At 43.7% G+C, this 13,843-nt stretch overlaps 1 protein-coding gene across 1 annotated transcript in view; it reads left to right on the top strand.

Annotated features, from left to right (window-relative positions):
* The window catches only part of Htr4 (5-hydroxytryptamine receptor 4), a 161,584-nt gene extending 152,382 nt beyond the window's left edge, over nt 1-9,202 (top strand). The window contains exon 7 of the mRNA XM_057788821.1: nt 8,782-9,202. Coding sequence (XP_057644804.1) covers nt 8,782-8,869 — 88 coding nt within the window. The 3' untranslated portion in view covers nt 8,870-9,202. The remainder of the gene's footprint in view (nt 1-8,781) is intronic.
* Nucleotides 9,203-13,843: the final 4,641 nt, after the last annotated feature.

Below are 13,843 nucleotides of genomic sequence, written 5' to 3'. Positions count from 1 at the left end.
GAGGAGGTTCCCTTTATTGCCTGCTTACTGAAAACATTTACTTAGAATGGCTATTGAATTTTGTCAAATGCCCTTTGTGGCTTTACTAACAAGATCATCCATTTTTGCTTTGTCTAGTTTTTTTCCGATTTGGTCTGTTGATGTGATAGATTATACCGACTTTACTTACCATTCTTTTCATCCTGAAGGTTGGACTCTGGTCTTATTCATTCCAGGCAAAGCACTCTCCTCCTGATACATGTCCCAGCCTCATTGAATTTTCAAGCTAAATTTCCCTTGCACACTATAAATAAATAAATTTGGGAACCTGGTCAGTCATGTTCATCAACTTACTATGAAACCCAATATGGACAAGTTCAACAGAACCAACATATACGGGCTGCCCATGCATGCTTCAGCATTGCCAAGGCATAAATTTCATACATTCATTCACAGTTCTTTTTGTACATTATTTGGTTTTATTTGTTAAGACTTTCTTGAGGATTGTTGCATATATATTCATGAATGATGGCTACAGTCTCAATAAGGTTTGTACCCTAAAAGTCCACGTTCTAGGATCTTGGTCCTCAATATAACAGTATTGGAAGGTGATGGGTAGAGAGGTGGGGCTTAAATTGGGGGGATTAAGTAAGGCACCATCCTCAGAAAAAGTTAACTATTATTTCTAGAGAATGTGTCAGATCCCATGGGACTGCTTAATTCCCAAGAGAACAGATTGCTATAAAGCGGTTTCAGCTTTCAGGGCTCTTCCTCCTCTGCCGTCTTTGTCACGTAGCTATTTCCTATGCAGTCCTTACCTTGTAATGATGGAGGCCTAGGGTTGGCAGGGGCTTACTCAATGCCAGAGGCATGGAATTGGGACTTTTCAGTCCCTTGTACCATAAGACAATTACATAATTTTATAGTTTAACCCATTCTCAAATATTTTGTTAGAGCAATACACAGTGGGTTAAGGCATTTTCTTTCGGCAGTGTCTGGTTCTAGCTGTAAAGTCATGCTGGTTTCATGAAGACTCATTTAGGAGACAGTCTTTCTGTTTCTGTCTTTGAAAGGATACTGTAGATAAATAATATGATTTCCTTCCTCCACTTTTTAATAGAATCAACACTTCTGAGCTTGGACTACTGTTGCAGATTATTAGTTAGGAGACTTCATGAATAGATACGCCTAGTCTAGTAAATTGACGTCCCATGTCAATTTCTTCTCCGTGAGTTTTGGTATATTATGTATTTCAAATAGTCTTTTTAATGTAGATTATCAAGTTCGTGGGCATTGAGTACTTGATTACCCTTCCAATGTCTATGGGGTCTGGAGTCACCAGCATCTCTCTTCAATGTTTGATGTAGTTGTTTGTGTCTTAGACTAGCTGTTAGTTTATCACCTTCTATTCACTTTTTCAGAACATGAACTTTGGTTTTATTATTTCTTCTTTATTGATCTTTTGGTCTCAGTTCCATTGAATTATGCTTTGACACTTTGCTATTCTTACATTGAATTTAGTTTTTTTACATATATGTAACTTAAATTTGTGTTCTCCATATACAAGACATGTGGTATCTGCCTTTTTGATACTGATTTGTTTAGATTAACATAATGATTTCTAACTGTCTCTGTTTTCCTGCAAATTTCATTTTTCTGACTGTCTAAAATTTCAGGGTGTGTACATGTGTATATGTGTGTGTGATTTTATTCCTCTGTTGATTAAACATCTAAGCAGGTTCCAGTCCTTAGCTGTTGCAAATATGCAGCAGTAAACATGGCTATTCCAGTATCTTCACCATATGCTGACTTAGATTTCTTGTGTTTTCTTTGTGTATATACCCAGGAATGGGATAGCTGGACCATATGGTAATTCTATTTTTCTTGCTGTTTCTAAGAAACTCTATAATGAATTCCATAGTGGCTGCACAGTTTTACACTCCCAGCAGTTTTGAGTGGTAGCTTCTCCCTCCCCCATCTTCACTAGCATGTGCTGCCACTTGCTTACTTGATAGTCACCGCGCTGATTGTGATATGAAATCTCAAAGTTCTTTTTGTTTCTATTTCCCTGGTAGCTAAAGATTTTAAACACATTTCTGAATACTTATCAATCACATGTGCTTCTTCTTTTAAGAGATGCCTACAGACAAACCAGCCCATTTGCTGGCCGGATGATTTGGGGGTATTGCTATATAATTGTTGTGATTCCTTATAGTAACATCTTGCTTAATGTGTAGCCAGTAATATTTTTTTCCATTTTATAGTCTGTCTCTTGACTCCTAGAATTGTTTCCTTTGCTATGCTGAAGCATCATAATTTCATGTAACCCAATTTTTCAGCTTTTATTATTGTTATTATTTCTTGTGCTACTAGAGACAGAAAGTTTTTGTCTACAGCCTATCATTTAGGGAGACTGTCCTTCTGGAAAGTGAATGCCTCAAGTATTTCTCAACGCTCCCTAGCTATTTTCTGGAACTAATGAGTGGAACTAACAGAAGTTGTTCATCCCCTCCCTATCACTCAGTTAGGCACTTGGCTTTTCCTCATGGCCAACTGTAGGAGGAGGCTGCTTGTTCTCCCAGCTGCCCAGAACCAAAATAACCACACAGAATCTGTATTATTTAAATCACTGCTTGGCCCATTAGCTCTAGCTTCTTATTGGCTAACTCTTACATATTAATTTAATCCATCTTCATTAATCTGTGCATCACTACGAGGTCATGGCCTACCAGCAAAGTTTCAGCACATCTGTCTCCGGTGGCGGCTCCATGGCTTCTCTCTGACTCTGCTGTTTTATTGCCCAGCATTCAGCCTAGCATTTCCTGCCTACCTAAGTTCTGCCTTGCTATAGGTCCAAAGCAGTTTCTTTATTCATTAATGGTAATCACAGCACACAGAGGGGACTCCCACATCAGCCAACCTTGTTCAAACAACAATAACAGCAACAACAAACAACAAAACAAAACATGTTTGAGCTCTCTCTCTCCCTCCCTGTCTGAAACTGTTGGATCTCCTGTTTTATTTTTGTTGTTTTTTGTTTTTTGTTTTTTGTTTTTTTTTCCTCCATGATGATGCTCTGAGCCCCCATCAATCTGCTGACTGCAGCCAGGCCTTCCCACCCATGATGGGTCCTTGAACTTTCCAGTACATTCCATACCTCTGCTTTGTGCATTTGGAGTTTGGCCCAGGGACCTCAGTTCGGTTACGTGTCTAGGAAGAGTTGAGGGATTTATTATTTATTTATTTAAGTTTGTGAAGTTTTCACTTGTTAGAATAAAACCACAACACAGAAGCCAGGGAGAACATTCCCCCTCACCAGTTTTATAAACAATGATTTTTTTAAAAAAAAAAATTTAAACAGCATTACGTCCATAGAGAATAGAAATAGCTTAGAGAACTGTCTTACGTTGGTCCATTGCCTCCTAAAGTTAATATTTCATATAAACTTGGTATATTTATCAAAACTAGATAATTACCATCGACCATTACCCCCCCCCCCATCTCTCTTCTTTTGGTTTGGTTTCTCTGTGCATCTCTGGCTGTCCTGGAACTCACTCTGTAGACCAGGCTGGCCTTGAACTCACAGAGATCTACCTGCCTCTGCCTCCCAAGTGCTGGGAATAAAGATGTTCACCACCACTGCCCAGTTTGACCAGTACTTTCAATGGAACTGTATTTTTATTTACCTAATAGAAAGTTAGTTTGAAAACAACTTTATTCTAAGTTGTCATTTTACATTCAATTAAATTATCATATTCTAAAATAACGGCCTAGGGACTTATTCAAAATATTTTTTCTAAAATGTTAGTTTGCTGTTCACTTTCTTCAAAGTACATTTATGTTACAGCAGCAGTCATCTCGTGCAGTTAGTTCAGTGACTACCACCTCAAGCTCCCTTCCTGAGAAGAGTCTCCAGTCTCTGTTATTATATGTTAAGGATTTCTATAGAGGTATGCACAAAGCCTGCACATTGCCAGAGTGAGAAGGCAGAGGGAGGAAAGAAAATTCTACAACTTTTTGAGAACTACCGTGGTTGTCAACTTGGTTTAGGTTTCTGGATAGCAGAAATCACTGAGTAACTGTTGGTTTTTGCTGTTGTTTTTCAGGAATGGGGGTTGAAACTAGAGCCTTCTGTGTGCTAGGCAAGACTCTACCACTGAGCTACACCCCCAATACCTCACCTTTGCTTACAGAAAGCACAGGGAGTAAATGATGGGTAGAAATCTACAAAACACACTCTCCATAATTTCTTCTAGAAGGTTTCCATAGGCATTTCCTGTGGACATGGAATAAGTTAGTTTTTGATGTTAAAATTTTCCAGTCACCTTTTCAGAGAAAAGCCCAAACCCAGAAATAGCGACATCCAAAGTATTTCTGAGAGAGAGATATTTGGAGTAGATTGCTCTACCCAGCTCCAGTCCAGAACCACACAGTGTTGCCAACAGAGCAATTGATGCAGATGCTCCAGATGCAGAACTGCAGGGAGGGTTGCCACTACCGTTTGTAACCAGTTCAAATGCCAGGCAAAGCTATGCATTTAGTAAGTATTTCCATAGACCGTAAGAGTTCTCATGTTCATGAGGTATGAAGAACCATAGATTTAATGTTAAGAATGAGGTTGGAGCACACTACTGCTGCAAAGTGCTCTGGATTCCAGCAGGTGGATGTCTAAATCTAGGCTCTGTGAATCATTGATTGAGCAACTCAGTGACCTTTAGCAAATCTTTTCCTCCCTGAGTTTCCATCTTCCCACCTCTGAAATGTGGACTTTTAAAATAGCACTGGCGTCATGGTCAATACACGAACTACAATACTTACAGAACATTTAATAGGGTCAGGTGGGGAGTGGAAGTGTGTTATCTCTTAGGCCACGATGAGATGTGCACTGTATCCCTCAAGAACCTACGGAGGCATACATAGGCTAGAGCAAACATCCAACAGTGGCAGATAAAGCAGACAAGAATTGGTGAGAAACACTGACTGAGATGTGAAGCTAACATCCAGCAACAACACTGAGAGCCTTCAAAGCTGGACTGCAGCTGGGTGGAATGCTTACTTGATGACCAGTGAGCAGAGCAATGACTGCCTTGGGTAGGGAGGTGACATCTAAAGCTCAGACCAGTCTCTGGAAAAGAGAAGGACGTGAGAATTAAGAGCATCAAAGGTGGTAGCAGAGAGGAGAACTTTGCCCAGAATAATGGGGCCAGATGTCATCACTGGTCCATGAATGGGCTGACTTGAGTATCTAGCGTGAGTCTAAGTTTATAGCCCGTACACATCAGTACTCCCAGCCTCACTGTATAAGGATGCTCTTGGGATGTTCCTGCCTCCTTACCTGAAGTCTGTGCTCTATGATAGCCCTTGCTTCCATGTGTTTCTCAGGCTGCTCCTGGGTCCAGAGTGCCCCCACTGTTTCATCAATGAAGTGTTAACAGGACCCCATAGTTTTGTTCCTCACTGCATATCTAGAATGAGACTTCTTCCAAACCCCTGACCACAGCCGCTCTACAGCTCTTGAATCACAGACTGGTCTGGGGATTGTTTAAAATCACCTGTGCTGGGTGAAATGATGCCCACTCAGTTAGGTCCTGTTCTCCAGGACCTTTGAAATATGGTATACCGTGCGATAAGAGGTTGATTATGATATGGTTGAACTCTGTGTTGTCTTGATGTGGGCAGGATTCTCAAGACTGTCTGGATGATCTCAGTAGTCACAAGTTTTCTTATAAGGAACGAGCAAGAGGACCAAGTCAGAGAAGGAGCATATAAAAGTAAAAGTAGAAAACAAATTGACATCATAAGTCTAGGAATGTTGGGTAGGAACCCTGGAAGATAGAAATGGCAAGGAATGAATTGTCCTTTTGAAAGAAGGCAGATCTGCCAACACCTTCTTTTTAGCCCCGTGAGACTCATTTTGGATTGATAGGCTCTAGAACTGTAGAACTTGAATTTTATATTATTTCAAGCTTCTGTGTTTGGCGTAATTTCTTACAGTAGCAACAGAAAGCTAATATTGCTTCCAACGTGCTGTGGTGTCCCAGTACAGTCTCGCCTATACCACGGCCTAATTTTCCCACAGAACATGAGGTCCTCTCTCTACTTACACCCCGGTCTGTCTCCTGATTGCTCTTAGGACGAGGGCAATGACCCCTAGCACCGTGGGGCTCTGCCAACAGCACACTTTGGGCCAATGAATGCCCCTCCTCTGCTCTGCTCCACTGGGTTTTTCCACTTTTTGTTGTTCTCATCTCTGCCCTGACGCCCTCACTGGGTTCGTGTCCTCCTCATATGCCCTCTGCACCACCAAGGACGTCACATGTTTGCAGATGTCCCCCTGACTGTGGGGCTCACTGAGTACTGGGAACTCTATGAGCAACAGCTAGGTCAGTTCCCCACCTCAGCTTCTCCAGGCCTGGCAGAGGGCCCGAGCCACAGTAGGTCCACAGGATGCATTTTAAAATGAGTAGTTGGGTAAATACATGCCCAGCATTTGAAAATCTTCTTTCTTTCTTTTTTCTCTCTTTTTTTTCTTCTTCTTTGAGACAGGGTTTCTCTGTTTTGGAGCCTGTCCTGGAACTAGCTCTTGTAGACCAGGTTGGCCTCAAACTCATAGAGATCTGCCAGCCCCTGCCTCCCAAGTGCTGGGATTAAAGGCATGTGCCACCACCATGCAGCAAAAATCTCATTTGTTCATAAGCATTGGGGAAAAAAATAACCCACCTGCCCCCGAAGTATCTGGGATTCCAAGCAACAGGGCTCCGATCTGCTTGAGGGTTTGATCTATTTAAATGGAGCTGCTCTTATTTTGCAAGCATCTTCAGGGAGAGTTTGCAAGGGCTGTTGCCCAGAAGAGGCCTGAGGCCCTATGTACTAAAGTCTAAGCATTTCCCGGTGGTGTCAAGCTAGGCAGGGAGAAGCGGCACTGTGATGCTATTAATTATTGCTCTATACAGGCTGCTCCAAGTTTGATACTAATTGCTCAGTGAACAAATTGCAGATTCAGGTAATCACCAAACCTAATGTGGCTCCTGTCATGTTTGAATAAATTAATACAAAGCAGACAGCTACTTCTAGGCTGCTTGAGAAGCAGCAGTGACTTTTCCCAGGTCATGAATCTCAGCAGATGCAACCACTCCCTCACAGGGGTTGGTGCCTCCCAGGTCAGCCTGGCAGTTAGATCTCACACCAGAGCTTGGAGGCCTTGGGCATTCTGAGGGATGACGACCCCTCCCTAGGTGTGCCATCTCATCTGTTGTGCCATCTCGAAAGTTTCTTTCATCCCTGCGATCAGTTAGCAGCAGGCAACACACGCATCAATTCCTCAGGAATGGGAGTCTGTACTAAACCAGGAATTAAGTGCTGGGTTCAACTGGTTCAAGTCCTGCCCTTAGACATCTTATAACCAGGTTATCGCTGTTACTTATTATTCAGAATCTGCCTGTCATTAACAAGAGTTTGATAGTAATTTTCTTATTTAATGGGTACAACTTTCCAGAAACCTCAGAACAATTCACACAACAAATGAGAGGCAGAGTTAGGGTTTGGACCCAAACATTCTGCCTCAAGAATTCTTAACTACCCCGACATATACTTCTTATTCTTAACTATCCCATACCCCACTTCAACCTTAGGATAGTCACATCTTCTAAGCTTGATTTTGTTTATGTGTGAAGATTCTGCCATCCACTATGTGCCCAGCTGCTTGACAGATGTTAATTTGACCCTTACCTCAAAGGTGTCAGGTACACAGGAATAGCTTGCTTGGTCAGTTTATACAACTAGGAGATGGAGAGTTTGATTTTTCTCTCAATACTTGTTAAATCTGAGGAGGTATGGATGTTCACAGGTATGCCTGCAGGCATCTGGGGTTTGGGCCTTCTAAGTCTGGCAGGCAAAGAAAGCATGCAACCTCTTTAGCAATTAGTAACAGTCAGTTCAGTTCTGGAAGGCGGCGAACAACTGTGGTCACAGCCTATTGTTTTAGGACTCCTAGGACTCTGTGGCTAACAACTCCGAAGGGGGTAACCTACTCCTAGCACTGGGATCCCCAACCTCATGGCTTTTAGAAGCATCTGTTTACAGCTTTTGTATTCTATTTATCATTTACTGGCATAGGCTATTGGAAACTTTCCCCAATCACTTGGGTGGGTAACGGAGCGTACAGATGAATGCCCCAAGATGGCAGCTGCGTGGTTTGAAGGACAGTCCCTCAGAACATGAGTTGTGTGCATCTTCCCTCCTCAATCAATGGCATCAGAAACCACAGCAGATAGTTGAGTAACATTTTAGCACGGGCACCAGAGAGCTACTGTAAAAACTTATTCAGGTCTAGTTAGCAACTGTTGGCGGGTTTGTTCTGACAAGTGGCACAGGAACTGCTTTGGAAAAAGGAATCTGGGTTTTTGCCCCAGCTCTATCATTTGCTCTCTGTGGAACTTAGGGCTCCTTCCCCTAGGATGCCATTTCCCTAGGGTGCCATTCCCCTAGGATGCCATTCCCCTAGGGTGTCATTCCCCTAGGATGCCATTCCCCTAGGGTGCCATTCCCCTAGGATGCCATTTTCCTAGGATGCCATTCCCCTAAGGTGCCATTCCCCTAGGATGTCATTTCCCCACCTTTAACTTAGACAATCTAGGTGGGTGCTTTGGTTTTCCCTCTCTGTGTAGATTCATCCCATTCCATCCCCACCTCTCTATTCCTCAAATACATTCAAAAAAGGGGTGTGGAGAGGTGACAGGGTGCCTCTTATCCCTTTGAAGGATGCCTGCTGAAACTCTTCTGCTTTCTCGCCTTCCTCCTTAGGTACACCGTTTTGCACAGTAGACATCACCAGGAACTGGAGAAACTGCCCATTCACAATGACCCAGAGTCCCTGGAGTCATGCTTTTGATTGACGTCATGGCTTGCCATCGGGCTAGCCATTCCCATTCATGTCTGCATGAACAGGACACCCTGGACCACTCTTGACCCTGGTCATCACCAGTGACGCATGAAGTATGGGGTACCAGGGCCCAGTGAAGATACATGGAAGGTGGTGTTGAGTGGAACCTAGATCCAGCACATCAAGGATTTCAGAATTGTGTGGGGACTTCAGGCATCATCAGACCCAGCATTGTACCAGAGCCCGAGGGGCACCTCTCATTGTATACTGACATGAGGTCAGTCTCTGCTCGCACCTCTCCAGGGACAGGAGCTCACTACCTCCTAATGCAGCCCCTTCTGTGGTGGGAACGCTCTAATCACGTGGAAGCTCTGTTGTTCATTGGCACACGAGTCTGTTGTGCTCTAGCTTCTGTCAGGGCAGAGCAGTTTGGTCTCCTCTTCCAGTCAGAAAGCCTTAGATATTGGAAGGAAATGACCTGCTCCCCTCACACACACCCACCCCTCAGTCTTCTCTCTCAGTGGAACACCTCCAGTTCCCTCTTCTTCCCAGCAGTCTTCTGGACCGCTTTGCTGGGTCCAGATGTCTGTCCAGAAGCACTGAAGTACTGACATGAAGGGCGTCAGGAAGTTTGGTTTACAGCTACAAACAGCTTTCTTTTCCTTCCTTCCTTCCTTCCTTCCTTCCTTCCTTCCTTCCTTCCTTCCTCCCTCCCTCCCTCCCTCCCTCCCTCCCTCCCTCCCTCCCTCCCTTCTTTATTTCTTATCATATCATACTACTTGAGATAATAGTTCCCCCTTCAGGACAGATTTTAAAGACTGCTTACGGTTTGCCTTTGGATCCATTACCAAAGGACCTCTATAGAGCTTGTGTGTGTGTGTGTGTGTGTTTGTGTGCGCGTGCGTGCCCATGCATGCACATGTGTGTAAACTTGTCATTTTCCCACTGGGTTCATCTGGAATGAATCTTTATTTGCTTCCCTTCCATGACATTGAACCTGGACCCTTATGGCTATGGATGCTAACAAGGGACAGTCACAACTCAAAAACTGAGGGGTGGGAGCAGGGGACTGGAAAGATGGCTCAGTGTTTAGGAGGACAACACTTGACACTCTGGCAGAAGACCCAAGTTTAGCTTCCAGCATCTGCATAGTGGCTCACAACCATCTGTTACTCCAGTTCCAGGAAATCTGACACCACTCCTGACTGCCACAGGCTCCTGCACACACACGGTGCACAGACATACACTCAAGCAATTCAGCCCCCCCTCGCCCCAACACACTCACACACTCTACGACAAACTAAAAAAAAAAAAAAAAAAAAAAAACCAAAACAACAACAACAACAACAAAACGTTAAGGAAGGAAAGTGACTTGGTCCCATGGAGACTATCTTTTAAGGATGGTCACGGTCCTGTGTTGAACAACCCAATAGTCTAGTCCTAGGCCACTTTCCACTTTGAGCAAAGAACAAACCCATCTTTCTGTCATTGAACCCTAGCTTTGAAGCTACTATGCTTCCATCTTACAAACATTTTGCAGAATGCTTGTTCTGAACCCAAGAGGTATTTTCTCTCCCATGCTAAAGCTGTCATCACCTTCTTTGTCTTGGGTAAGTTATGACTTTGAGAGAGAAAGAAGATTTGAAACTCAGAAGAGTTTTTCTTATATTTTTTTTTCTGCTGACAAGGAACAATTTGATTTACTGCTGGTGAAATTCGGGGAATGGGGAAGGTGGGCATGGCCTGGCATCCTTAGGCGGCACACTGTAAGATCAGGATGTATCCAGAGCTTCAACCAAAAGTTCTCCTTTCCCTGTTCTAACCCCTCATTCTTTCTCCCTCTTCTTTCTCCTACTCTTTCCCCTTCTCACTTCTTTCTCCCCTTATATTTTTTGAGACAGGTTTGGCATTGCTCAGGCTAGCTTCAAACTCACTGTGTAGCTGAGGCTGAACTGAACTCGGGCTCCCCCTACCTCCATCTTCCAAGTGTGGGGGCCACAGGTTTTAGTCATCATACCAAGTTTTTCTTGTCTTTCTATTTCCTGTGCCGTTCCTTCTTCGCCCGTGATGACAGGTCACAATGGCATCCTTGTCTCTGAGAAGGATGGTCACCCCCCACAAAGCAATGAAGTAAAACCATCTGGGTTTAACATTGAAAGTTGCATATCTCAAGACATTCCAGAGCCCTTGGCAAATTAAGGATAGTCACCATACTTATGACACCTTTCTATACTGAAAACCAGAAAACCCTTTAGATAGAGATCTGAGTCCCTTTCTTTTCATTAAAAAAAAAAAAAAAAAAAAAAAAAACTGAAGAAAGGAACTAGGGACAAGATGGCCTGGTGATAGACCAAATGCGAATCCATGAGACAAGACTGGATTCATTCTATCTGGAGAGCTGCTATTACAGCATTAGTTTCATCCATGGCTTCCAGGAATCCAGACAATCCAGACAGCTTAAGCGTGGAAGACACAGAAGACATACAGCAGTCCAGGCTTCATGGAGACCTAAACCTGTCCTCTTCCTAAAAAGTCCTCTTTCTGGAAGCCTGCTGTTAAGATGAGATAGCAAAGAGGTGGCTGTGGTTCAGTTACTGGCCACCGCTTGAATGTTTAATGAAGTCTGTCTCCATGCCAGGGATAAAGGGATTCACTGTGCTTCTCTCCATTTGACTTTGCAGTCCATAGAAATGCCCAGTTCTGAAGACCCCAGCCCATCTTGCTGGGGGCCAGAATGATCCAAGGCTCAGAGATCCCGATGAAAGGAAAAAGGGCATGTTAGTTCTTTTCCTTGCCCAGGAGCAACTTGGCAAGGCCCCGTCTGAGGCCTGGGCCTCGAAGGAGTTAAGGCTTCATTCAGTTCCTGGGAAACCAGTTTCCCCTCTGAAGGGCTGTGGTTATCAGTCCTAAGGCAGCTGCAGCTGCGATAGCCCGTGTTTTCTCATCAACATTGACTTATTTAGCTTTCTGTCGACCTTGGCCATTCTCCCTCAAAAAATAGGATACAAAAGATGCTTTACTTCTTAAATAAGCTTGCTTGGCATAAGACACAGCTTGTGCAAATCCTCTCAGTCCTGGTTTTCCTAGATTCTCTTCTAGCCATCCCTCTTAGAAGGCTGTCACTGAAGAACAACCTGCTGGTCCAGGTCACCAGCCCTCTCTCCATTAGCAACTAGAAAGTAAAAGAAATAAAACAATAAAACCTACAATGTATTGGTTAAAAACAAACGAACAAAACCAACTTTCAGATTTCAGCTTTGCCTCTCAGTAACATTTCCACTTCTTGCTTGCTCTGCCCTGAAACAACTATCTGGGAAATGGGGTAGGGCAGGGGCATTGTGGGTAGGTGAGGGAGGGGACTCAGTGAGAGACCAGAGAGTGGCAGCAACCAAATTACCTTTGATACAGTCTTCAAGTGAGAACAAAATGTTATCTCGGTGCCGTGCTGTCTAGCTATTTCTCTGTGGCATTGTGGCTCTCTTAGGTGAGAGATGGAAGGTGCTTTTCTTTCCCTCTTTCCTGCAATTGGCTGTGCTCAAAAGCTGCCCCTAGGAGGAAAACGTTTTTTGCCCCTTTTGGCCAAAAGTGGACTCATTGCACACAACCCAGGAAACCAAGACTAAGAATTGGATTTGAACGTAGGCAGCACAGGGACTGACTTAAGATCTGGGTTCAGGCATACTGTTGCTCTACTCTGAGCAGAACTTGCTTTGCTCTATTCTGTGAAATGCAGACGGTCTCTGAGCTGGCTGGATCTGCGTGAACGCCCCGACATGGGTCACCAAAAGCCACTGTTACAAGTTTTGCTGAAGACATGCTTTGCCTGTACTGTTAATTACGTAATACCTTCATTTCACTTACAGAAATTTAGTTTAGAAGGAAACGCTTTATCAGACCCAAAATAGAAAATCAGCTTTATTTGTTGTAAATAGAAAGCAGCCATAGAGATAAATAAAAATAACACCAAGCTGTTACATTCTAACCAGATGTCAATACTCAGAGCATGTCCCCTGCTTCTTCATGTCCCAGGAAGACAAACACATGCCGGTAGAGTCTCCCTATCTCCTCTCTGGGAGTTGGAAATAACGAAAGAATTTAAACTGAATCCCAAGCTATAGAAATTCATCCACTTAGTACAAATTACATTCCATGTTTTTGGAAACAAAGATAGAAGGGAAACAAATTGCTTACTATTTTTATTAGCGTTATACTTAATCCAGGTTGCATCTCCTTTACTCTAGCTCCTCTGAACTTAATGACTAGTAAGACAACAGCAAGAGAAGCTAACTAACAAACTCCTTTCCACTGGGCATTTGGTTAAGTGCTTTTCATGGATTTTCTCATAAACACCTTTACTGCAAGTACCAAAATTACATCCCACTAAAAATGAGCGAACCTCAGCAGAGAAAACATCTGGTGATGGACCTGACGAGTATGGATGTGGAATGGTGGTCCAGGCCTCCAGATTCCGTAGTCCACCATCTTCAACACTCCCAGTGGCCTTCAATGGGAGGATGCATTGAAGTACTGGGCTGTGCTAGGAGAGAGCAGGGGACAAGCTCTTTGTTCACGTGGCCCATGTCCCTCCCATATCACCTTGGGACCCAGAGCTGTGCCTGTTCTGGTCTGAGCTCTGCCATTCACTTGCTCTATTGTTTTCTTCCCTGGACATTGTTTCCATAATTAAATCAAATGATGGAGGTATTCCGGTCCAGTGATGAGCAGCAGGAAGGCTCTCTAGTACTCGGAGCCTGAGGTTACTGGAGCAGCCAGCAGCAGACTGAGGCAAATGGTTGAACTCTGAATATTACAAACCTTCATCAAGGCCCCCTGCAGAAGGCAATCTGAATTCTCCATACTTCTTGGTTAAACTTAAACTATTTGGATGCAAGCCTGATTTTCTTAGTATCTGCTCGCCACTATGGGCACTTTACAGTTTATCTGCCCTTTCACAAGTTCTCAGAACCCCACAACAGCGTGTGG

Source organism: Chionomys nivalis, chromosome 14 (genome assembly GCF_950005125.1).
Source record: "Chionomys nivalis chromosome 14, mChiNiv1.1, whole genome shotgun sequence".
NCBI classification, from domain to species: Eukaryota; Metazoa; Chordata; class Mammalia; order Rodentia; family Cricetidae; genus Chionomys; species Chionomys nivalis.
Note: the sequence above shows the minus strand (reverse complement) of the source record. Positions and strands in the feature narration are given on the sequence as shown.